Source organism: Heloderma suspectum, chromosome 2, assembly GCF_057233095.1.
Source record: "Heloderma suspectum isolate Gila_16-S chromosome 2, 16-S_ref, whole genome shotgun sequence".
NCBI lineage: Eukaryota > Metazoa > Chordata > Lepidosauria > Squamata > Helodermatidae > Heloderma > Heloderma suspectum.
The window spans coordinates 129,540,121-129,566,479 of NC_139459.1; the positions used below are offsets into that span (position 1 = coordinate 129,540,121).

At 42.7% G+C, this 26,359-nt stretch overlaps 1 protein-coding gene across 3 annotated transcripts in view; it reads right to left on the minus strand.

Moving 5' to 3' along the window:
* ZNF462 (zinc finger protein 462) overlaps positions 1-26,359 on the minus strand; it is a 147,008-nt gene that overhangs the window by 8,488 nt on the left and 112,161 nt on the right. For all 3 annotated transcript variants that reach the window (XM_084834758.1, XM_084834756.1, XM_084834757.1), the window contains 4 exons: positions 15,441-15,696; positions 12,367-12,503; positions 4,015-4,238; positions 3,072-3,204 (listed from right to left, as the gene is read on the minus strand). In XM_084834758.1, coding sequence (XP_084690884.1) covers positions 3,072-3,204; positions 4,015-4,238; positions 12,367-12,503; positions 15,441-15,696 — 750 coding nt within the window. The remainder of the gene's footprint in view (positions 1-3,071; positions 3,205-4,014; positions 4,239-12,366; positions 12,504-15,440; positions 15,697-26,359) is intronic.

Consider the following 26,359-nt stretch of genomic DNA (forward strand, 5'->3'; position numbering starts at 1 on the left):
CACATGGCTGAAATGCAGGCCTTATGTGAACAAGAGAGTAGGACAGCAAACAAAAGATGAAACGTTTTCTTACAAAATTAAGATGATCACCACACAGGCCATTAAAAATAATTGCTTGGACTATCTCGCTTGATTCTTTTCAGGGAAAATGAGATGGTGCCATCTGCTCTAAGCATTAATTCTTTAGTGGGGATTATCTTGCGCAAGAAAACAACAGAATGCCAATGCCTCTGCCTTCCCAGAGTCCCCTAAAAGTACATAATGAAAGAAATGGGGATTTTGCTTCATTTACTGCTGATCTCTGCTTGCTTCATTTCCACATTTTATTATAACGTACAGAGCTTATGAGCCAACGTAAGCTACTGACAATCTCTCTCTCTCTCGTGCACACAGAGAGTGCTTGCCCTTCTTTCCCTTGGCAGTTTCAGTGCTGGGAAGAGTGCTGGGAAGAGAAGGCTTTCCAAAGCCTTTTCCCATGCTGTGATTGTTAAAACTACCTATCCAGGACTGTTCATTACTTTAGAGCCGCCTTCCCCAACCTGGGGTCTTCCAGATGTGTTGGTCTAAACTCCCATCATCCCAGCTAGGGACACTGGGTGTTGTAGTCCAATGCATCTGGAGGGCACCAGATTGGGGAAGGCTGCTTTAGAGATTTTTGTGTTCTTGATGCTAAAAGTGTCCTTCACAAAATGCTGATCTTTATCCACTTTAGGTATTTCACAGTTTGGCCTCCTAACAGAATAAATTTGTCACAGCATGGGTAGGGAATGGGGGAGGCTATCTGCAGTTTTACTGAATATCCCAAATGCTGCTATTGAAAAAGAATCTATATGGAATGGGGACATTTGCATAATTTTACTGCAAGTATATTTTAGATGATGTGCATAATTTCACAATTTGACTTCCCTGGTCCAACTGCCTTTTACAATCTGGGGTTTTATTTGGCTGGTGGAGCACTGGAAAATATTACTAGAGGGGAATAGTCTGTAATGTTGATAGTTGTGATTATGGAGAACAGATATATCAATAGTTATTAGTCATGTATAGCTAAGAATGGAAAGCCTGTGTTTTGTGTTCAGAGGCAATATACCTTTGATTACCAGATATTAGGAACAAGCAACAAGACTTTTAAATTATGGAAACAAAATCAACTCTTCTGAATCAAGAATGTCTATTGAACTGAAAAACACAAGCGCTAGTGTAGCTTTGTGGCTAACAAAGAAAGTTAAGAATCAATTTATACGCGGCTATAAATCAAGACATCTCCCATTCAAATCTGTTATCTTCCATGAACTCCACTGAGTGAACTCTCTCAATCTGCAATACTGGGATAATAATACTGGCCTGCCTCATTGCAACAATGTTGCAAGATTGATAGAGTTAGGGTAGGTGAAATGCTCAGAAAGCAATCAAGAAAGTTAAGTGCTATTATGAGATGTGTGTCGAACCCGGACAAACACAGACCACAGACTCTATTATCTGAGAAGGAATGAATATGGAATTATACACTTGAGGTTCCCACCAACTTTGAATATCGCCCTACTAAATCAGAGTTGTGGTTTGCTACTTGTCTGCCTGCTACAGGAGATTACATGAATGCATGGAGCTGGCCAAACACTGTCACCAACTGGAGATGCAGCTCCACAGAGAACATCAGGACTGGGGCCATTATATGGCTGGGCTGTGTATGCAGCTCTGACTTCTTTGCTCCTTAATAGCAAAGACAATAGACAAAAATCTCTCTAAAGTCTTCTCAGAGCCTCTTCAGTGGTGGCACCCCATTTGTGGAATTCACTCCCCAGAGAGACTCGCCTGGCACCAACATTGTTATCTTTTCAGCACCAGGCAAAAACATTTTAATTTTTGCAGGCTTTTTAATATTTTAATGTACTCATTATTTTTAATGTGTTGTTTATATTTTATTTGTATTTTATCTTGGTTTTGTAAACTGCCCTGGAGGCTAAGCCTAAGATAGTACAGAAATGGAAAAACCAACAACCACCAAAATATCTGTATCGTTTCTCCCCTCCTATTTTCCCATGAGCTCTTTGCTCTGTTTGGGGTGTGAGCTTCTTTTTTCCATATGGGTCTAACCTAAAAGGTGTTCTGCTTGTACCACATATATTTAACATATATTGGAAGTTATGTATCTACTTCCAAGAGGAGAGCAATTTAAAAGCCATCTTTCTCATCAAAATAACATCTGGTCTTTCTCCCCACTCCCACTCCACTGTTTTTTCAAAATTGCTTTAAGTTAAATCCTTATTTAACCAGCAGGTCAAGAGCTTGAAATACTATGGATGCCTGGTTGTGCAGGTGCTTAAAATATTTGATGCTGGCAGTGTGGTGTGGATATGTGTTTGACATGTGGTAGGTATCGTATTAGCCATGATTTTGGTATCTTTATGTATTCGTGTTAGTCGAAACCTTAAATTGGACCTAGAGATTATGAACCTAGAGTGGTAGTTTCAGATGGAAATTTAAACAACAACAACACCCCCTCCCCTTAACAGCTATTGTAAACTTTTTAATGTGACCTTTTCTCTGGAGCACCCTGGAGACAGAGTGACCTGGTTCACACGATTGTAGGGTGGTCGTTAAGAAGCCACGGTGGCTTGTTAACAGCCCTGCATGTGCCGGCTGGATTTACATAATTACCCTCATTGGCTCAGCTTCTTGTGAGGTCTGAAGCCAGTGAGGGCGGGTAGTTAACAAAGCATCCAGCAACCCTAAAACAGGCCATGGGTTTTGGGTGGTTTGTTAAACACCCCAACCAACCACCATTGCTGGGTTCAGACATCACAACAAGCTGTGCCCAGTGAGCATAATGATGCAAATCCATCCAGCACTCAACCAGCATGCACAGGGTGGTTAACAAACAACTGTAGCTTATTAACCACTCTCTGATCAAATGAACCAGCCCAGTGACTTGACTTATATTACTGCTTTAACTGTTAGGAATCTTAAGAGTTCCTGAAGAAAAAATCTTGGTGAGCTAAAAAATGTTGCTCTTTGAAGGCAGCTCGAGGCAGAATTATGCTGGGCATCAGAGTCAAGACAACAATACTGACCTCTCCCTTCTGTCTTGGGACTCATCTCCTCTTCCTTTTCTTCCTCATCGCTGCTGGAACTCTCCGCTTTTCCCTTCATTTGTTCCAACTGATCTAAGTTAACCCGTCCAACCAGCTCAAAATTTCGACTCACCTTTGGAGAAGAAAACAATATAGTGGAATCTCATTTATTTGGACTTCCCCGCCCCGTACACCATGCATGCTTATCTGTACTTCACAACTGGCATAGAAGTTATACATTTTAGTAGCCAATTTTGTGAAACCCTCAGTAAGCCATGTGCTGAGAAAACCCTGATGAAATAGCTTGGGCTAAGTGGGGAATATGTAGTACCATTCACCTCAGACTATGGAAAAGGTAAAAATCGTAACAGAAAACCAGAATGAGTAACATCCAGCATCACACAAGTGGATGTCCAGTGTATTTTTCAAGGTGTTATGTAGCTACAAACTGGAACATTTCTCCCCAACTCAGCAACCTAATTTAGAAAGGGGGTGGGGGAGCCCTTTTGTTGTTGCTGTTATTAAACAATTGGTGTCACAAAACCTTGGTTATCTACTACAAATCACCCAGAGATCTACCAGTAGATGCCAATCTATCTTCTGCCCACTGCTGCCGTAAAATAATAGTGAACTCATTCTCTGAGTGTGGATACTTATGTAAGCAAAACAGCACCATCTACACACTAGAGGGAGGTATCAGAAGACTTGGGGAAACCCCAAGGTTTGCAGAAGTACACAAATGTGTCTTGGGGGAGGGAAAGCCTAGCGTGGCAGGAGGGAACCAAAAACAGCCCAATGAGGACTGAGCATGCTGGCTCAGTGGCCACAGAAAGCTTACTGGAACGGGGTATCCTGAAAGAGGGACAATCAGCATTTGTCTGCAGCTACCTGGAACGTTACTATGCAGCATGCACACCAGTGGGCATAGATGGCATGAACTTACCTTATGCTCATCTCGAAGGTGAGCATCCAGCTCATCCGTGTGCTTGGTCTCATAGTAGCAAAGTTGGCATTTGTACGGTCTCAGCTCATTGTGCTTCTCTATGTGCTGCTGTAGGCTCTCATCACTGGAACAGGTGAAGGTACACTTGTCACAGCGGAAAACGACTCCCTGCAAATATTTGGACAGCTTGGAACGGCACACTTCTATGGGAACCACTCGCTCTTCTATTGGGACAAAAAGAAGGGCATTATTGGCATGCCTCCAGATCTCTGAGTGTGCTCAGATATAATCACTTCACCTCCATCCTGCTATTTTCCTAAAATATATTTCAAACTCATCAATTTGTTTCTATAGCACTTTTAATATGGACACTACTTTAGAACAATTTTCTCATTCAGTTCTCACAATGACCCTGTGAAACAGGACACAGTTCTCATTTTGCAAATGTATTTAGTTATTTAAATTTATAGCCCACTCAGTCATGAGACACAGAGCAGATACAACTGTAACGTCACATTAATATAAAATTGGAAGTCCCCCTCCTCCTTACCACCTTTCCCAAAAGCCAGCCCCAGTAGGTAATAGATAATGATATGTTTCCAAAAGATGCTCAGGCTTGCACTTTGGCAAGTTTCTAAAGTAGTGGGGTGTTGTTCCATAATTTGACTGGTGGGGCAAGGAGAGGAGTGAAATGATGCAATAAGCACATTAACTGGTTAATGTAAGTTTGACTTGAAAATCATTTTTCAATCTTCCTGGACAGCATTGCTGACCTGAACGTTGCCATTCTCCAACGGAAGGGGGACTCTAGCATGAAATAACTGAATTAGGACTAACAATGACATTTGACTCTATTCATTTGGGTTTGAACAGAAACAAGGGTCTCCAATCCCACTACAGGTGTTAATTTTCTTGGCAAAATTTAGGATTGTGTTATCATCAATTACTGTAGTTGTCAATAGTCACTGTGTTTATTCTGCATAAATTTAAGCTTTAATTAAAATGTCACAGACTGTTCATTTTGCATTTGTTGCTATTTGGCCTTGCTCTCCCTTCCACATGTGTATAATACTTGCCAACTGAGGATAACATTTCATGCACCTGATGGAGTGCAATCCACAAAAGCTTATGCCATAATAAATCTTATAGTCTTTAAGGTTCTTCAAGATATAGGCAGTAAGATAAGGAATAGAGTCAGTGAAAGGTAGAGTTCATGTGAATGGACTTCTATTCACGCAACAGAACTTCCTCTCCTCTCCACTATATGCTACACACATCTGGAAAATCTGCTCCAGAATCCCCCAACCTTCCAGAGCAGATGTGGAGTGCACAAGGGGATCTGTTTCACCAGCAGCTTGTCCTGCTGGCAAATGGCTACAATGATCGACAATCCATTGCATTTATCTGCTGTTTAATTTCATGTAACTGTTGACTTCAACCGTTTAATCATTTTGGTGTGTATAAGATCTGATGAAAACAATGTATTTTTATTCTCCATTATCAACAACTGAAATTTCTACAATGTAATTATAACCTGGTTATTTTACACTTCAAAAACATGTGTGGAGACTGAGTTTGTGCAACCCCTATGCTTGAAGTCCATTCTATACTACCAAAGGTTCTTTTGAAAGGTGTTATATAATTATTTAAAAGATTTGTAAGTCACCTTTGTGACTTACAAATTCAGGAAGGACTGAAACTACCATAACATCATGCCTCTGGTTTTGTTTGGGGGTCACACAGGGACAGCTTATGGGCCACTTCCTACAGAGAAGTGTTAGCTGTGCAGAAATTTCCAGAGGGGTAGTCACATTAGTTTGTTGTAAGAAAAACAACAGAGTCTTGTGGCACCTTAAAGGCTAACCAATTTTTTATGGCATAAACTTTCATGGACTACAACCCATTTCATCAGAGGCATGATCTGTTATTCTAAATATGATCTGTATGAAAGTAATGATCTGTTATCCTAAAGCTTACAGGCATATTATACACATGGTGTGGTGGGGGCCAGGAAACTGTAAATACTGAGCTGAAATGCAGGGAACGGAAATGGAGAAAGTATGGACAGCGATAATTACCTTACTAGCAGTGGTCATCCAAAAACAGTTGTTGGTTGGTTGGTTGGTAACACAGACATCCTTGCCTTCATGAGCTGATTAACACATGTAGTTAACATGTCACATGTAGTGTGACCAAAAAGTCTTTATCCCTATTCAAGCCACAGGAGGTAAAGTTGAACCCTTTGATGAATTGTTGCTCAGCTGTTTTGCATTAAAATGTGTTTTTGAAGCTCCTTTGTTCAAGAATGGTCACCTTGAGGTCAGTTACAGTGCCCAGGGAGGCTGAAGTGTCCCTCACTCATTTCTGAGTATTACCATTCTGATATCAGATGTGTGTCCATTTATTATTTTGTGTAGAGACTGGCCTGTTTGTCCTATGTAGAATGGATCAGGGCATTGCTGGCAAATGATGGCATATATTACATTAGAAGATGAGCAGGTGTATGAACCCCTGATGCTGTGGATAAAATTATTATGGACTGAAATACCTGATGGAGCACCCCTCCCAGGATGAACCTACCTGTACAATATGATCATCATCTAAGGCCCTCCTCCAAGTGCCTCCTCTGAGGGAAGTTTGGAGGATGGCAACCAGGGAGAGGGCCTTCTGGGTGGCTCCCTGAGTGAGGAACATTCTCCCCACTGAGGTCTGCCTGGCACCAACATGGTCATCCTTCTGGCACCAGGTTAAGACTGTCCTCTACTCCCTGGCACTTCACAGCATATGATAAAGCTGATCCTGGGATTTTTATTGCTGAGTGTTTTAAGTTGTTCTTTTAATAGTATGTTTTATATATTTTAAAGTTTTTAATGTTTTTGTAAAATGCCCAGAAAGCTTTGGCTATTGGGTGGTATAGAAATGTAAATAATGCTGCTGCTGCTGCTGCTGCTGCTGCTACAGTAGTTGTGGGGACAGAGCTACCATCTGGGTCTGCCGCTGTGTCTGTACCTCCATTACAAGGACTGTTGCTACTAGTGAGTAACTAGGTTGGGCAGCCCATCGTGGATAACAAATGTTGAAATAAAAGTGCTCTTAAGTAATAGTTAAATGCAATCTTCCCAAATTATAATCTGTAATATTTCTAAATTTGCTATCCTTTGTCCGTACATGCCGAGGAACTGCTCTTGTGAATTTAATTCAGGTGGGGAAAAGCAACACAAACAAGTGCTAACAGGATTTCAGTGGCAAATAAATAAATAAACCTCCATTTAATAAGGCTGGAAGTATTATTCTCACCTATTCTTTAAAAAGTTTGGCTGAGGTTCCTTTGAAAAGTTGATGCTCAGCTCAGTGACTTTTTCAGGAGAGCAAAAAAGGTCCATGAAACCTACACACACACACCTTTAAGTAACCATCCTTTCCCTTCCGCTGAGCAATGTAAAAACACTAACAGTACTTAGAGAGAGAGAGAAAAAATAAAGTCCTCAGGCATATTATACTTGATAAACTGCATTCAGCACTGGAAAAATGTCAGGGCATGTATTCGAAGGCTGGATGGGAATGACTTATCAGCTGATAACAGCAGCTAATTACGTTTATCTGAATGAAATGAAAAGGTGACAAGCTCCGGCTGGGTGTGCATTTGCATCTCTACAGGCCGGTCTGAGGACAGGAGTGCCAAAAGGGTTCAAGAGGTGAGGCTGTTAGGATACCAAAGCTCACTTGACAGAAGCTATTCCTTACTGCCACTGTGTCTATGCAGGAACCCCTCTCTGGTCTTTAAAATTCCCTCCTTAAAGCCTTATAAAGAACTTAAGAGGCCCAGCTCCCACTGTGCCCATATAAGGTAAGCTAAAACCACACTTATGCTGGTGTTCAAGCTGACTGATCTGAAGTAAGTGGTGCAGCACTCTCTGAGGCAGTTTGATAACATCCTGTAGCCTGTAACAGTTTAATGAGAAACACATTCCTCCTTTTTAAATGAGCCCTGCTCCTGCCCCAATACTCTGACTGTAAATTGCTCCTGGTGCATATTAAGTTCTACCACCATTAACCTGGGGTTTAATGAAAACCGAAGGTATATAATCTGCTCCTGAGCGGCACCCATCGAATGTCTCTGCCCCTATTTAAATCAGAGTTTCTCATAGTTTTTGTTGTGAGACCACCATCCTAAGCAAAGAGAGAAAAAGGACTGATTGTACCCAGGTATATAAATACTTCAATACAAAATTGCAAAAATACAGAACATCCTCTCTCTCCGCTCAGCAAAAACTCTGACTGACACCCTGGTTACCTCTTATGTGGGCTACTTCAAATTCTCCTCTCTGGTCTTCTACGGTCTCATCTTGGTCCCTTCATGTCTATCCAATACTCTTGTTGCTCTGATCATGTGATGCTCCTCCTCAAATCCCTAGAGTAGCTTCCTGTCTGCTCCCAGATCCAGCACAAAATCCCCATCCTTACCACTAAAGCCCTCCACAACCTTGACCTCGCTTCTCTCTCCACTCTTATATTCTGATACAATCCTGCCTACAACCTTCACTCCTTCTGTTCCACCACTCTTGGCCATCAGAAAGTCTCCTGCTCCATCAAGACTCCGCTCTTTCTCCCTGGCTGCCCAGTATGCTTGGAACTGCCTCCTAGAACACCTGTATGGTGACATCACTCTTACTTCCATCAACCCCCTGCCCCCCACCCCCAATGATTTTTTCCATGAAGCCTTTGGCTCATCCGTCTAGGTTCCTTTGCCCTAGTGCAGACTTCCCCAACCTCATGCCCTCCAAGTGTTTTGGACTATAGCTCCCACCATCCCTAGCCAGTGGTCATGCTAGCTGGGGTTGATGGAAGTTGGTATCCAAAACATCTGGAGGTCACTAGGTTGGGGAAGGCTGCCCTAGTGTAAATTAGCCTGTAACTAATCCTAAGCATAAATAAGTGAAACAGTTGCATATTATTTCCCTATTGACCACTACTTTCCCTTCCTCTGTTGTTTCTCCTGTGTCGAATGTTAGCTTGCAAGCTCCTTAAAGCAAGGACCTATCTTCCTGTACTATGTAAAGGCCATACACACTGTTGGTTCTAAGCAAACAAATACCATTGAAGCGAGACATATTAGAAGATAATTGTTTGATACATACAGGCAAACTATCTCAGGCCATGATCCTTCTCCTTCCCTGTTACCTCAGTGACCATCCCCCCAATCCCACCATCCATCTTTCCCAGATCCGCTCCTCCCCTTTCCTTCATACAGAAAAAATCCATTCTGTCATGCACAGGCAACCAAAGACACGTGGGGGTGAGAGGTGTATCAATGGGGATGAGCATAAGGGAGTAAGGAGCAGTGCCAAAAGTCATCATGTAGCCCCCGGGGCACCTGACAAGTACTATTACCATACTCTTTCTGGACAGAAGTAGGCTTAGAAAATGTATGACTTGACAGTTCCCCATTTTAGTGATGTAGCAATCTTTCTGCAGGATTGATCCATTACATTATGTTGTTTATTCTTTGCACAGCGCTTTGGATGCTTGCAGAAAGGTGAATGAATGAAAAAAACGAACAGAGCCAAATTCTTCAATGAATTGCCGAGAATATTAACAGGGTAACTTATTTGTAATAGGAATTTGGAAGAACAACTTTGGTTCACTTAAAAATAAAGTGCTTTTTTGCCACCAGATGTCTGTGAAAATATTTTAGATAAGTTGAAGAGAAATAAAGCTTTTCCTTTCCTCCCTGTACACCAGGGGTGGGAACCTGCAGCCCTCCTGAAGTTGTTGGATTTCAACTCCCATAATCCTTAGCCAACAAGACCAATGATCAGGGATGCTGGGAGCTGTAGTTCTCCATCCATGCTGTACACAGACTTTTAACTTAATGTGGATGAAAGACTACCTTAACAGAGGGTCATATGACACATCATCAGTGCCCAAGACATCTTGGCTAGACAGTGCCCATGCTTCACATGGCTCAGGCACCTTGACAGAGAAATCCACCTGCTTCAGCTTTGAGGTGGGTGGCTACCAAGGAGAGGGACTTTTCAGTGTGGGGCCCAACTAGGGAATGACCTCCTGAGAGAAACTTGGCTGGCAACTACACTGCAGTCTTTTTGGCATCAGATGAAGACCTTTTTGATTTGCCCAGCCTTTTTAGTCCTTCATTTAAAACTGTGTTAGTGGCTTTTTAGATCTTTTCACGGCTGTTGCCCTTTGGTTTTTATTCTGTAGCTCTTTTAAGTTTTTATTATGTTCTTGTATTTTATGGGTTTAACCTCTACTTAAGCCTTCCCCAATCTGGGGTCCTCCAGATGTGATGGACTGCAACTCCCAGCCAGCATGACCACTGGGTGGGAATTATGGGAGTTGTAGACCAACATACCTGGAGGGTACAAGGTTGGGGCAGGCTGCTCTATTCTGTGAAATGCCCAGAGAGCTATGACTATTGGGTGGTATAGAAATGTATTAAATAAATCAATATATACATTCTACTCAATTATTTCTGCAAACCACGTCGCGTTCCCTAACAACGGGCAGTGCATGTCTCTCAAACAGGGAAGACATTGCTTAATAACAGGGTCACAAGGGACACCCTGGTGCGGACAAACTGGCACAGACATCCAGCATGTGAAAACGTCATCTTGCTGCTTTTTTCAGCAAAATGAGAAAAACTGATTAGTTAAATCCCTGCAAGCTCTCTTTCAACAAGCAAACAGTAGTAAAAATTATGAACAGTTTTTTTTCCATCCATGTTTTGAGGCATTGCTCCAACCATACCTATTTACCAATTCAATATGGTTTTTTAACAGCAATTTCCAGATACAGCTAAAAGATCTCAGAAAATAAACCATGGCTGAACGAGGAACTCATTAGATCCACTTGCACTTTCCGGAAGGTATAAAACAAAACCCAACGCCGGTTCTAGAAGCTTCGATGCCCACTCCCACCCCATCTAAAAGGCTTTATAAAACAAATAACCCTTCTAGCATGCCCTGGAGGTCAACAGGATCTGGCTGTCTGGCGCTATAACTCCCTCAGAGGTTAAGCTCAACACTGGAAGCCATTGTTTGCTCAGCTTTTGCTTTCACTGAGGTGGCTCTGTTACATGCATTTTGAATCCCAGAGAGACTTTTTTTGTTGTTGAAGGGGCATCTGTGAAAGTCATTGGTCTGTCTTTCCTACACAGCCAGAAAATGACTGTGAACTCTAGTCTTCTTGTGTACCTTGTTCAGGTACCTAAAAGCAACAGAAGCTTATGGAAAAGTGGTAAGCTACTACCATGTCTGTGCTGCAACATAGAAAAACAAAAAAAGGCTTTCTCCCAGGAGAGAGATAGCACATACAACTATCATTACCTCAGCACCAATACCCTGCTGGGGGATGCTGCTCAGCCTGTGATCAGGCAGAATGCCACCCCAACACATGGGAATGGATTTCGATAGCCAACACACCATCTCTAAGCATCAAGTGTGATAACTATGGGCAGGATTCCCAGCCCTGAAGAGTCCAAACAGCTGTCTCTTCAGAGCGTATAATTCTGCAGCTAACAGAATCTGAAATTCCTTTTGTTTTCTTCAAGGAGTGGGGGTTTGGTGGTGTTCAATGAGCTTTAGTGCCTGACATTCTGTGTCAGCAGACCAGGTGAGACCTGATGCCAGGCACAGAATGACATTCGAGGCATAGGATGGCACAGAAATTAAACTGCTATGTCATTTTACTGATGCACATGCAGACGCATGCACAGCTTATACTGATCAGGGCATGAGCAGTGCAGGAAGGGATTCGGCTGGAGTTAGCAGAGCCAGTCAAGTTGGGCTGCTTCTTCCTGCACTGCTCATATCCTGACTGCGGCATGAGCAGCGTGAGAAGGGTCTCGGCCGAGGACTTGCAGGAGCCAGCTCCTGCAAGCCCCTGCTGAGTGGTGCATGGGAATCCTCAGCTTATCTCTGATCTTTGGTCGAAGGTAAGGAAGAGATTCCCCTTTGCGCTGCTCACAATCTGAGGAGCGGGGTTTGGGAGGGCGGGGGGGGCGGCTGTGGAGGGTGCTCAATCCTCTGCAGGCTGGACTGGGCCCCAGCAGGGGCTAGAAGCTGCCCTCCCCTGGCTTACAGTGCGTGTGCTTCATCACAAGCACAAATGCAGGAATAAGGTTCTGAGGGAAGCAAAACAGTCCTGCTTCATCTTCCCTGTTCAAAGTTTGTTCTAACTACCATGACACCAAAGACAAACAACTGATGACTGATGTCGTCACCACCGCCCTTCTAAACTCTCCTGGGGAAGGAGGCTTTCCAGTCAGCAACAGGAGCCATGAGCACAGACCCAAGTCTGTGCACTGGTACATTCTTGTAGGGGTTCCTTTACCTCTATGAAGAACGATATGGTCAATCATGTTCCGTTTATATTTGGTGTGGTACAGACAGAGCGGACAGCGGAGATCTTTGGGTCCTTCCTCAGGAACTGCTGAATGCCCAGCTTCCACGTGCATAGTAAAAGCAGATCTATAAACACAGGGAGGAATGGACAGGCTCAGAACAGAGGGCGGTGGAATCAAAATCTTTGGGTAACGTTGGTTTCTAGCAGAAGTTACAGACACCACTCTGTTGTATTTCTTGAAAACAAGGGTTATCAAGATTTGTCACTACAAACCTCCCCAGGTCAAAAAACAACTGGTTTGAACATTCCCAAGGGACGGTGCAGACACAGCATTACTTGATCTAACTGCAGTTAAAAGGTTGGGCACAAGCCACAGGTGCTCCCTCTCCCCCCTTCCTCATTCAAACCCCAATTTAATTGGGGTTAAATGTGATATTGGCCCCATGTTAACTCTGATTAACTCTAACCAGGATTCCTTTTCACTAGGTATTTGAAGCCACAGGTATCTGAAGTCACACTTCAGAGGTAAATCTCTGCACCAGCCCCAAGGTAACACGAAGACTGACAGGCTGATCATGTTTACTCCCAGGCGCGAATCCTAGATAAGCACTGGACAGGGACTGGGGTGGGGATGCATAGCCCACGAGAGGCATTCCAAGGAAGCAAAAGAAATCCCCCTGCCCTCCAGTCCCAGCAGGGAACCGCTCCATTAGCCGACAACACCAACCCATCTATACAAGACTTCATGTTCCTATTAAAAGGGGATTACCCAAATTCATGTAGGATAAGGCTGTCAATGGCTACTACTCGCAATGGCTATATATTCCTTCCAGTATTAGAGGCAGTATGTCTCTCTAATACCAGGGCCTGGGGAAGATGAGCGCGGGGGTGCTGTTGCACTCCTGTCCTACTTGTGGGCTTCCGACAGGCATCTGGTTGGCTGCTGTGGGGACAGAACGCTGGACAACACAGGTCTTTGGTCTGATCCAGCAGGGCTCTTTATGTTCTTAACTGGGCACGACACATCCATGTTCCCCTGGTTAGGTTAGGCATGCCTGGTCCAGCCTAGGTATCCATATGCACCAGGTTTTAGAGTAGGGGATCAGAAGGTGAGGGCCCCTAGCAAGTGTTCACGATTCCATAGGGAGAGTAGTATCACAAGTTGAGAATTCTGGTTTCAAAGCCACAGGCTACTTTAGTTGCCCAAATGTTACATACATGCAAAAAATTGCTGGATCACGTTCTTAAACAGTGTACAATTAATTCCAAAGGAAAAACCTATAACAATGTGGGTGGGGTGAGTCTGCTTCTGTTACTTAAAGAAGCAAAATGACACACAGTGTAACCCCATTTTCACACTTTTCAGAAATTTTCCATGTACTCTTTGAGAAATTCCTTTGAAAAGTCTGAGTAAAATCAACTTGAGGGATTCCAAAGTAAAGAGAAGGAAGGTTTTGCTGACTGAAGAACGCTACACAGTCAATAGGAATTCACTATTACTCCTAGTGAATTCACTAGCTAGGCTGGTTTCTAAATTCCTCTTGCTTCAGGGCAGATGTCAACCTCTAGCTAAAGAAAAAGAGGCTGTGGGAAGTTTTATGTTGACAACTGTGTTTTTTTCTTGCACCTTCACGCAAAGCAAGAGAGTACAGGTGGCAATGAGAGCTGCTTCCCAGGTTGTTTCTAAATAACACAGATGCATTCTCTGTCTGCTTTTAGAATGCACCAAAATGTAATATGGGAAGAATTGTCCATGCATCTGTTTGTAAAGAACAAGACACACGCAGATTTTTGTATATACATATAAATGTAATGTTCATAACCACTTGCATCATTGAATTTTCATACCTTTTCCCCTATGCATTTGACCTCTGTGACTCCTCTCAAAGGAAATTCTGGCCCAACCAAAGCAATGTAAATTACATTAAAGTTTTCAACCTCCAGTACACCTAATGGGACACACCTTAAAAGATCATTCTGTTGCTTGTGGGACTATAATACTACAGACAGAACTAATCTCAGTGTCCTCCAATAAAATTATGGCCACTTAAACAACCTTGAGTGTTTGTTGGTACACACAACTGGTAGTTGGGGCTTAGGGCTATCATCGGCCACTAGTCCTGATGGCTACATATTACCTCCAGTATTGGGGCAGTATACTTCTGTACGCCAGTTGCTGGGAACATATGTGGCAGGGCGCTGTTGCACCATGGTCTTCCCATAGGCACCTGGTTGGCTACTGTGTAAACACAATGCTGGACTAGATATGCCACTGGTCTGATCCAGCACAGCAATTCTTATGTTCTTATGGCTTTAGACATTTGAATATTGGGGGTGGGGGTCAGTAAGTGTGATGCCTCATGCTTCCTATTTCCCACACATCTAAAACAACATTTCTACTCCCTCAGTATGCATACTGAGTAATAGCAATACTCTGTTAACTATTCAAGTTAAGACATTTTTGTAACTTTATTTTGTTTAACATCTAATTCCAAAATCTACTTAGCAGAACTTGTACATTTTGGAGGCAGGACAGATGAGTACTAGGGAAATGGACAGGAAACAGGCATGATGGGACAAGGACATGGTGCCCTGGGAAGGGCTAGGAACCTGTGTGGGGTACAACATCCCTTACCGCACCCAATTCCCCAACCTAATTTCAATCTCTAAAATTGGGGCTGCAATCCTATACCCACTTTCCTAGGAGTAAGGCCCATTGGGTTCAACAAGACTTACTTCTGAGTAGAGATGTATAGGATTGTGCTGTAAAGCATATATATTGTCCATATTTTAATTTTTCCACAACGAGGACTGGAAGCTTATTATTTGTTAATAGAGATAAAATGGCAAGATTTTGCAGTGTGTGGCAGGCACAACTATAGCCATAGAAATTTCTGAACTTGTGTTCTATATGTTTGCTACTAGATAATAAATAGACAATTTTATATGTGAGAAGACCAATTTGATCCTTATCGTTTACTGTTGCTAAGTTTTTAACCATCAAAATTCACAGAAGTTGCCTCAAATCTGATCATGTTTAACTCTTTTGTACAAGTACTTACTTAAAGCCTGTATAAAAGGAACAATCTTTGCACTTGAACAGCTTCTTCCCTCCATGTTTGTCACGATAATGACGCCGAATGCTCTGAATATAACCCGAGGAGAATTCACAAAATTCACAGTTAAGGATGGCTTCAGCTTTTTGGTCTGCTCCAGAAAGTGGGATAGGGCTAATGTTGTTATTGTTCCTTGCCAGAGCTGCTGACTGGTAGTGGTTCAATTGCTGTTGGACATCTGGAGGCTCCGAATAGGAAGAATCTGTGGGGGGGAAAGCAGAAAGCTGGTAACACACCAAACTGTTGAAGAAAATGAAGGATCTGAGGGACTCTGCAGAGACAAGCCATCCAGAGCTTTGAAGGTGGATGATCTCAGTATGGGGATGGCACCCAGTGCTAATTCCCCCTTTTATCAAACCCCACTGTGGATACCCTGAACAGGTGCCTGGATCAGTAATGGAGTGGATGATGGCTAATAAACTGAAGCTCAACCCAGATAAGACAGAGGTGCTACTGCAGCTGTTGAATAGCTTATCAATCCAAGACAGTAGTATCAGGCCTGTTTTGGACGGGATCACAATCCCCCTTAAGGACCAGGTTCACAGCTGGAGGATGATGGCAGATCCAGTGTTGCTGCTGCAACTAGGTCCTGAATGTGTGTCCCCCCTCCCCCACAAAGGATGTGCAGTTGCCCCCCTCAGTTGCAGCATTTTAAAAGATTTTGTGAACCTTTTAATCAGCCTTTAATTGATATGTTTTATTGGTCAGTGACGCTTTAATGCTGTGGCTTTGGAATTGTTTTTTTTATATTGGCTGAATTATATCTTAATGTATTGTTGACTTTTTGCATTTTTAAATCTCAAAATTCCTCTAGAACATTGTATTGTATTGCTGTACTTATATTTTATTCACCGCTTTGGGTGGATTTGGCTCAGAAGGTGGCTTATAAATATTGAAATTGAAATAAATTCATAGTAGCTCACAGTGCCTTTTACCACTTTCAGCCAGTGTGCCAGCTGTGTCCCTTCCTGGGGAGAGATGATCTGGCCATAATTATGCATACTGTAGAAACATCTAGGCTAGGCTACTGTAATGTGTCGAATCTGGGACTGCCCTTGAAGAGTGTCTGGAAACTACACTTGATGCAACATGCTTCAGCCAGACCGTTAACTGGGACTAATTGCTGTTAACACATTATACCAATACTAGAAGACCTTTATTAATTGCAAGTTTATTTCCAGGTTCAATTCAAGGTGCCAGTCTTATCCTTGAAAGTCCTAAATGGCATCTGAAAGACACAAATCTCTCCCACACAAACTTGTCTGTCAGTTAAACCTGCCTCTTCCTTGAAAACCCTTCTCTGGGTTCCCTCAATTTTGGAGATGAAAGAGGTGACTACCAAAGATAGGATCTTTTCTGTGGTGGCACCTAAAATTATGGAACACCATAATTCCATAGGCCTGCTCAACTGGCACCTTCTACAATCCATTAAGTACCAGATGAAGTCCATCCCGGCTTTGCGGGTATTTATTGGCATTTGATGGCAATATTAGTAATAACACCAACATTTGTATACCATTTTTATGCATTTCCTAGTAATAATGTAGTTCCATGGAAACTGGTCATATTTTTAATGGATTAAAGCTGTTTTATGGATTTTTAGTCACTACTGATATTTAACCTGCTTTTTGTCATTTTTATTGCTTTTTATTATTTTCATTGTTGTTGTTTTTATTATTTAAAATATTTATAGATTGCTTAGTATCCAAGATCTTGAAGACATTTACAAACAAAACAAAATAAACATGGCAATAAATACAAATTTAAAATGTAAAAGCTCTTAAAATTCAAGGCAGTTAAGATCCTGTGTTTAATGATCAGGAAAATAGTTTTTAATATGTATTATTTTATATTTAGCTATTGATTTGATTTATATCAACCTTTCCATCAAAATGGTGTTCAAGGTGGCTAACAATAATAAAACCAAAGATAGAAACAAAACCTTAATTAAAACAAACACTAAAAAATTAAAAACACAATTAAAAACACAACAAAATAAATAGCCTCCAACCAATTAAACCCCCCCTATCAGCACCAGGCCAGTTTTTATGCCAAAGACATGCCTGGATAAAAATATCTTTGCCAGCTGGTGGGAGGACAACAGAGAGGGAGCAAACCCAGCCTCCCTCAGCAGGAAGTTCCGGAGCCCGGGAGCAGCCTTCAAGGGGCCCTGGGGGCACATAATAGGCACTGAAATGCCTCCCACACAACACAGGGGAGAGCATTTTAGAAGACAGGTGCTACCATGGGGATAGCCTATTTCTGTGCTGCCACTAGATGACCATGTATGGGGCGTAACACGACCAATAGGTTCTTGAAAGATGTGTGATCTAGTAGGTCTATACAGGGAAAGGTGGACTTTCAGGTAACCTGCTGCCAAGCAATAATAAAACCTTGAACATGGCTCAGTAGCCAACAGGCAGCCAGTGCAGCTCTTTCAGCACAGGTGTAATGAGAAAACTGCCAGGGGTCCCACTCAGCACCCTGGCCTCTGCATGCTGTAGTAGCTGCAGCTTCCAAACCAGCCGCAAGGTAACCCCATACAGAGTTCATTACAGTAATTTTTATGATGTGACTTTTGTCACTTGTCTTGAGCCTTATGAGAAAGATGGGATATAAAATCCTTGAAAGAAAGAAAGAAAGAAAGAAAGAAAGAAAGAAAGAAAGAAAGAAAGTCCCATCTTTGGCTCAATTTCAGTGAAATCAAAGTACGTCTGACAAGAATTTGTGCTGCAAGTTTTTCCTTCTGGGCTGCTTGAGGTGACAGAAGTGAAAGGCTGGTTCACACATGCATGCTTGTCACTTGCATGTGTGCATGAGATTTCTCAATGCAGACTGAACTTTCATGTCATGTCAACCCAAAACAAATAGTTCATGTTTGTGGCCGACGGTGATCAGGTGATGAGACTCCAAGCAATGTACAGGCAAGTGCAAAACGATCTCTGAGCTCTGTCTCTTTTCAGGAAACAATGGTTGGTGCAGCCATAAATTAAAATGCAGTTGTGGCTATGGCCACAACAACAAAACATTATTGATGGATAGATTGAGTGTTATGCATTACCTAAAATAACAGAGCTATAGGTTCGTTACTCAGTGAGCTACACAAGATCCCCACCTGCCCTTCCTCATGAAGAACACAGCCCTATACATGTCTACTCAGAAGTAACTCCCAATGAATTCAATGGGGTTTACTCCCAGGTAAACAGGTATACGATTGCAGCCTTACTCTTTCAAATGTATTACTGAAGAGGTGTGAAGTGAAAAAAGGGTGAAAGCTACAAATTGTTCTAACATCTACCTTTAGTTACCTTCTATAATTACTATTGTGCAAGTATGATTTCTTAAATTTGATTTTGGAATAACAGTTTCTTAAAGATCTGAGAATGAGGCATCTCATCTGGAAGGGCTAATAAAAAAATTCAAGTTGCACAGCATCAGTACAGTCTGAAAGAGAAGCAGATTAATACCAGAAATCTTCCTTCATCAGAACAATGCACTGGACATAAATATAGCTCCATCTGATTACATACTGGCTAGAACTGTTGAGTTGCATGAACATAATTTTTAATGGAGAAAATAGATGGAAATTTAACCCTGAGATTCATGCATCATGAAATCCAAAAACGTTATGAAACAATACGCACTTATGGAGCATACATAAAATGAAAACAACATATCCTCTGATTGAAACTTACAGATATAGATGATAGCTGCAAGATCCCAGATATTACTAAAGGGAATATCCAATCACAAAAGTTGTTTCCTCAAGTTTTGGTAAGATGAGAAAAAAATATCCACAAAAAAAGTATAAAGAATGTCAGCGGGCATAAAGCGTCATTAAAGTGGGAAGCCACAGATATATGACTGGTGGGTGTACTGATTTATATGTAAGTGGAAAATTACCAAATAAGTCCAATATAGTCACATTTTATTTCAAAAGATGAAACTTCTCTAACATGAGGGCTAAATGATATAAAATCTTAAAGAGGACTCCCTATGTCCTTGTGTGGAATCACTATCACTGTGGACAAGGTCATGGGTCAGGAAGAAAGGGGAAAAAACAAATTTCCCATCCCTGTTACCCCACCAGTTAAGGCCAACGTAGCCTCCTGACTTTGTGTGGTAGATGAAACCCAGGTCTGTGGGGGAAGCGCCTTAGTCAAACTGCCCCACACGACTCAGAAGGCAGCTCTACTCTGAATAAGGAACACTTCTTCTGTCTATCCCACTTTCTTCTCATGATGTGTGCATCAGACATAGCGTGGAATCACTTTGCTTTCTCAAATCTTGTAATCTTATGTCAAGGCCAGGTCAGGGACATGGTAGCCATATTCCACACTAGATTAGGTCTGCAGTCTATGGTGTCTGTGGTCAGTTGCTAGATCAAGAGCCAATGGCTCAAAGTATTTGTACACCAGGCCTCGCCAATCAAGAGATTTCCTCCTTCCTGCCAACTGCAGGGGGCTAATGTTGCACACTTATGGGGCAATCCTATGGGGGTAGGCGGCCACCTCTGAACTCGGAGGCGACTGCCTATCAAATGCAGGGCGGGCAGAGGGCGGAGGGGATCTTCTCTGTGCTCTGGCTGCCCTACCTTTGTGGCTAGATGACCAATTTTGGCAGTCTAACTGCAGCGCTTTGGACCGGGGGGGGGGGGGGGCACAGACAGACGACGCATAAGAAGCATCATACTGGCACTTCTGAGGTTTCCTCCCCTCCCTGCCCCCGGGAACACCCCCTTTCCTCCCACTCTGCACTGCTCTTCCAAGTGCAGAGCCAGAGATGATCTATACCGCCTACGAGGCAACAGGGGAGGGGGCGGGGAGGTGGTTTCCTGGGAACAGACCTCAGAACACAGGCTCTGAGGTCAGTTCCTGAAAACTGAATAATCCCATGGCTGTCTAGTGACCATAGAATTGCACCCTTATATGCCGTTGTGTACCCAAAGAACACCCAAGAATTGCTCCAGGTAGGACTAGGTCCCTACCCCCATGCTATGACATTCCTAATTCACATTCCAGAGTCCCTGACTGTCCTGCCCTAAGTGCTGGGAGACAGGAGGATGCAATCTGATGGCAGAACTGTAGAAAAAGCACTCTCTGTTCCTCCCAAAGTTCTGCTATTGAAGAATTAGGAAGCAACAAAAAACATTTCAGAATTGTGAGCCCAGGCTTCAGATCTCATGAAGACATATCAGCCACCAATAAAAATAATAATATTTCTGCGTTTTAAAAAATTGTCATCTATGTGCACGGAGCTCCACAAAGAACAGTGATGGCAGGTCCCTACCCTAAGAGGCTTACAATCTAAAACAGACACAGAAAAACAACAGAGGAAGTAGGGGAATAACAGAGGGGAAATGGAGGCATAGGTAAGCAGAGGAATTAGTCTTTTGATAGAGGGATGTGAAGAAGCTTTTATTCCATCCTTCACACAGCAATATTTCCAATGTGATCCAAAGGTTAAAGTCCTTTTAAGCTTTTCACCAGGTCTTGTTCGGTAAAAAGATTTTAATACATCACTCTTCTCCCTAGATTCTGCTACCCCATACTCAAAATCTTTCCAAAGAAAAGAAGAAGAAGCTATAAAATGTAACCCTGGTATTTATGTATAACACACAGTCTGATATATAACACTGCAACAAATGCATGAAAAATACAACTTAGGAGAAACTTCCACTTCCACATAGAAAGAAAAGGAGAGTAGAAATATCAACATTTCTACCCCAAGAATTCTTCAGAAAGAAATATAATGCTAATTTGTATTACTCATGTTCAGTGTGCATTTTTGTCAATTTATTCCATTACCACCACCCTTCAGTTCAGGGAAACATATGATCCGAGGGCAACAGGATACTTAAACACTGCACCCTGCACCCCAAATTTTCAAATAACTTCTCCTGCTGTCATGATTATCTGCTGTACTCTTGCTCTGCTCTTTCACAGTGCTTCTTTAATTTCTGTTCTCTTGTAAAATCTGAATGCGTATTTCCTCATGAAAGCAATCAGGACTGACTGCAGAGGTCCCCAACCTTTTGGGGTCGGGGGGCACATTTGGAACTCTGAGTGTGTATCTTGGGTGCTCTCACAAAATGGTTCCTATGGGGGGCTTGCCCATTCATAAAACGGTTACCCTAGTGGCATGGCCAGTCACAAAGCATTCATTTTCCAGAAGGCAAAATGGTGAGACTGAAACAAAAATAACTTGCCCAAGAACCTAAATACAATGAGCGTCTGAGCCCCAAAACACAGAACTACTCTTTTGTTCCCAAATAAACATTGTGCCGGAGAGAAGCAATTCGCTTTGCAGCATGGCGGCCTCCCAGTTAAAAGAAAGAAGGAAAATCAAAATCAAAAGGGACACAGAGTCTGGTGGGCACCAGATGAGGCATCACATTGGAAACTCCAGATAGTTTGTTCAATAACAGATTTAAAATAGATTTTTTCTACACAGCTTCTCTGTAATAAGACCTCCTAAGGTTATGCAGAGGCACAATAAATATTTTGAGGATGTCTGTTAAAACAGTTTTTAATTATTTTCTTACATGAGTACTAAACTGTGGGGTGTGTTTTTTTTAGAACGTATGTCTTAATTTAATTGTTGAGTGCTATATTGTTTTTATCATATTGCACACCACTTTGCTTGTCATCTATCCAGCAGTATTAATTGGGTACTTCATGGCCTGTTGCAAGATATAATATTTTGGTTTATGCTGTTTTGAAATGTGATTAGGATCTAGTAATTAAGAACTGTATGTTTTGATGAACTGTTAATGGATTGTTATTTAATACGTTGATATTTATGTATTGCCTTATTAATTGTTGTATTCAGCTGAGTTACTGCAGACCATGGGTGAATTTGCATGTTAACAGTAAAACACCGTTTAGAGTTACATGCATCAGCTCCTGTAATATGGACAAGTTTCCACACATATACCACAATCCCATTCCAATCCCATATATACAATCTCATGAGTTATGAAACAGAAGTTCCTATTTTGATTCTGTAATCACATTTTTGAAATTATACCATGACCTACACTGGGCTTTGCCACGAAATCTCCAAAAACCTTTTGCTCCCTAACTTACAACTCCTACTCTCATTTCACAAATGCACACTCTGTTCTAGAGAATGGCCTAGGCCAGCAACTCAACTTTTCCGAATGTTGCATGTTCTGCTCTAACACTGCTTCTGATTGTAGCTCCAACAAACCTCACTAAATCTGAACAGGTACAGAGATACAAAGAAGTAAGTACCGAGCCAAATTTTCCGCTCATTTATGGTGTCCTAACAAAACAATAGTGACATAAAATGTTTATGATCAGTTCTTTAAGAAGGTTCTGTCTCCACTGACACACAGTATAATTAGCAGACATCACCCTCTGCCAGGGTATTTCCAGCTAAATGTGTCACCAAAACCTCACAGAATGTATTATCCTCGCCGGGGCATGGCAACGTAACTTAAATCATTAACACAAGTGTGCGTAATTTTAATAATATGTTCCGACAGCACATTCTGGGACTTATTTATTTTTTTGGGAAGTTGGTATACAAAGACTGGCAGGATCCGAGAAAGATAAAGACTACAACGGCCAATGACAACAACAAAAGCCAAAATAAGCCTTGCTGGCTGCAACTCGGTTTGCCTCTCTTGGCCGAGTTTTCGCTGATCGGAGTGGCAGCTTCCCCTCCCTTCTTTCCGAAAACAAGCAGGACAAGTGGTATTTGGCAGGTGGCTGTTCAGATGCCACAAATGCATGGCAAGCCTCTGAGATATCTTGGCAGACGGCCACATTCTGTGGCTATTTCTCCAACCATAGGAGGCACGAGGGCCGGGGGGGGGGGGGGGCAGACTTGGCATAGAGTTTTCCAGAGCAGTCACTGCAAAACTCCTACTATGCAAATTCCAAGACTGAGTACAAGGCAGAAGTGGATCTGATCCCCAGCACATTAAATAAGTCCTTCAGCAACAACAGAAACCTATTTCACGGCAATATCCAGCTGTTGGTAAGAAAATGTGTATATATATGTATGTCTGTATGTATGTGGGAGGGGTAGAGCACCTTTACGGGCACAAAGGAAGGTGTCTGGGGGCGTATAGATGCCCATGGGAACCACATTGCCTACCCCTGCTCTACATCTATGTATCTATATTGGGTATCCAAGTCTTGTAACATTTGTGGGAGCCATTCAAAAGCAGTGTTTGAACAGAACAGGCAGCATTCTGAAGGGTGAACTCCATACCAATTCCTGTATAGATAGTATACAGGAAACTCTAGAAGTTGTAATTGAGAGACAGAGATAAGTATGCCTATGCCATATGCTTTCTCAAGAACTACAAGTCCCATAGTAACTGCTGGCATTTCCTGTGCACAAATAGGAAAAGACATCTACAGATCTGCAATATCTAGGAGCCTGGATTCACCATAAACTTACCCACAAAGAAAGAGTATCAGAAAAGACATGGATTTGTTCATGTTCTTTCTAACCCAGGTCTTTTTTCTTTTTTTCTTTTTTAACACTTAAAGGCTCCATGGATCTGCACTAAAATCAGTAATGCGCTTAGGCTCTTGCATGCAACTGGACTTGGGCTGCCAGGGGGTCTGAGGAAGCAATATAAGTAGACTGGTCTTTGCTGCCACCTCATAATGTCAACAGATAGCATCTTTGGGTAGCTTCCAAAAACCTATCGCTCACGACACTAGTGCCTTGAGTCCTCTCTTCCAGTACGCTTAGGCTTTGTACTCCTAAGAGTCCATTAGAATCTATATGGATATATATTAAGATTGGGGTGTGTGTGTGTCTACAGGAACACAAAGAAAAGGCGTGAATTTGGCCTCTAGATTAGGAAAACAGCTTGACTTAATTTTCTGCAAAGAAATTCACAAAGAGCAGATAAGAAAGACGCAGCCCTCAAGACGTTTCCACACATAAGCAAGTGGAACACTCGCCGCAAACCCCACCCTTGTTTTCTTCCCACACACAACCTCCCAGACTGAAAATTTCACCCTGAAGTGACACATTACACAGCGATGAGAAATGTGTGTGGCAGCAGTGTGGAAAGCAGGTAGGTAAGAAAGTAGAGTTCAAGAACGCTACAGATTTGCTGACTTTGTGCTGCACAGACGTGAGGAAGGGGGAGGCACTCTGAAGGAAGCTAAACGCAAAACCAAGGGAGAAATGAGCAGAATAGAATGCTTGGATGATCTTATAACGTTTGTCCCTCATCAGCACGTACATTTTCAATGGCAGTGGGTGAGTGGATTTTGAACGGAACAAGGCCCAGAACCATTGATACTGTTCTCTGACTCTTTAACCCCATCTACCTAGTGTAGAAAATGAAGCTCTGTTAACAGTTTTCCTTTTATGCACCTCAGTTTTTCACCCCAGTTTGCCTGCCTTTCGGACCTTCACAGGAGTAATACACAAACAGGGAACTCTGGTACAGCCTCTGTTGTTGTGGCGGTTAGAGGTCCTTTGCAGCTCCATACAGAAGAAAGGAACCAAGATGTATGAGTCTGTGGTATTGGGGAGCAGGGGGAGGTGGTTTTGCAGAGGGCCAGATGGGAACACCTGGGAGCTGGATTTTATTTATTAGACGAATACTCTGCCTTTTCTTTGAAGACCTCAGACCAGCTTATATACAGCTCTCCCATTCAACCAGCTCACATAACTGGGCCTGGCTTAGCTTCAGCAGTAGGAGCGCAATATATGGCTTCAGACAATTTTTGAGCACCCAGGCCACCAATGAACTATCCCTACCGTATGTGTTTATTCCAGACAAAATGCTAACCATCTGACATACACTGCAATCTCTTGGGCTATTGCTTCTTCCAATAGTACCCAGCTTGGATTTGCACCCGGATTTGTCCAAGCCACATCCCCAGACCTAATGCGTCTGCTGGGGAAATCCTACCTAAGCCCAACCCAAGCACACCAGTGCACTGTGTGATTAACTCAGAGGTAGAAAAGGGCATTTTGCCCCCATATTGTGTATGTCCAGTTCTCAAATCTAAGCAGGTTCCTAGCTTATGCTTACATACACGAGGGACAATGTTTCTCTTCCAGGCAACTCTCTAGAGAAAAGAGGTCCAAACTTGAATCCTGCATACTTAGTAGAAGGGAGGTTGCAAAACCAATCAGTTCCTAGGAGGCAGGGATACGTAGCAGTCACCTCATCCAGTGGAAGCAGAGTTTCCCACAGTCAGGTGGGCTGAAAGACTGCCTCAAGGGCAGTCTTTATGCAAACAGGGCCACGTGCCATAAGGGACATTGCACTTGGAAACCTTTGATCAGAGCAACTGACCAATTCAAAAGGAGGGGAGGAAAAGCTGGGAATCTTTTCTGCCTCCCATGAGGAAACTCCCTCTGCCCCTGCTAGACATGACGCTTCCTAAGCAGGACTCCTGGAGCTAGGTTATTAGCATTCAAGTGGTCTGCCTGACAGGCAGGCTTGCTGGCTTCTTAGGGCACCAGAAAGGTAACTAAGAAGTCCAAATGGAGTTTAGAGATTTTTACACCTGGGAGAAAAATGCAGCTTTCCCCTGACAACTCCCTTCCACTAACATTCAGTACAGTCTCCAGGGAAGCAGAGTCATCAGGGACTGGCTTAGCATCACTTCGCTTGTGCTCCCAGAGAGTAAGAAGGGAGCAGAAAACACAACTGCTCCTGCCCCACACCAATCCACCCTCACGGGAGTGAAAAGAATATGCATCCGTGCAGCGAGCAGTGGGAAGCTGAACAGCAAACCCAGCTTATCCATCCACAAGGCCACAACCTTTTAAACGCTATAAAAGCAGCAGCAGCGTGGGGCACACATGAAAAAGCAGGGGGAGGGGGAGAAACGAAGCTTTGCCATAAAAGT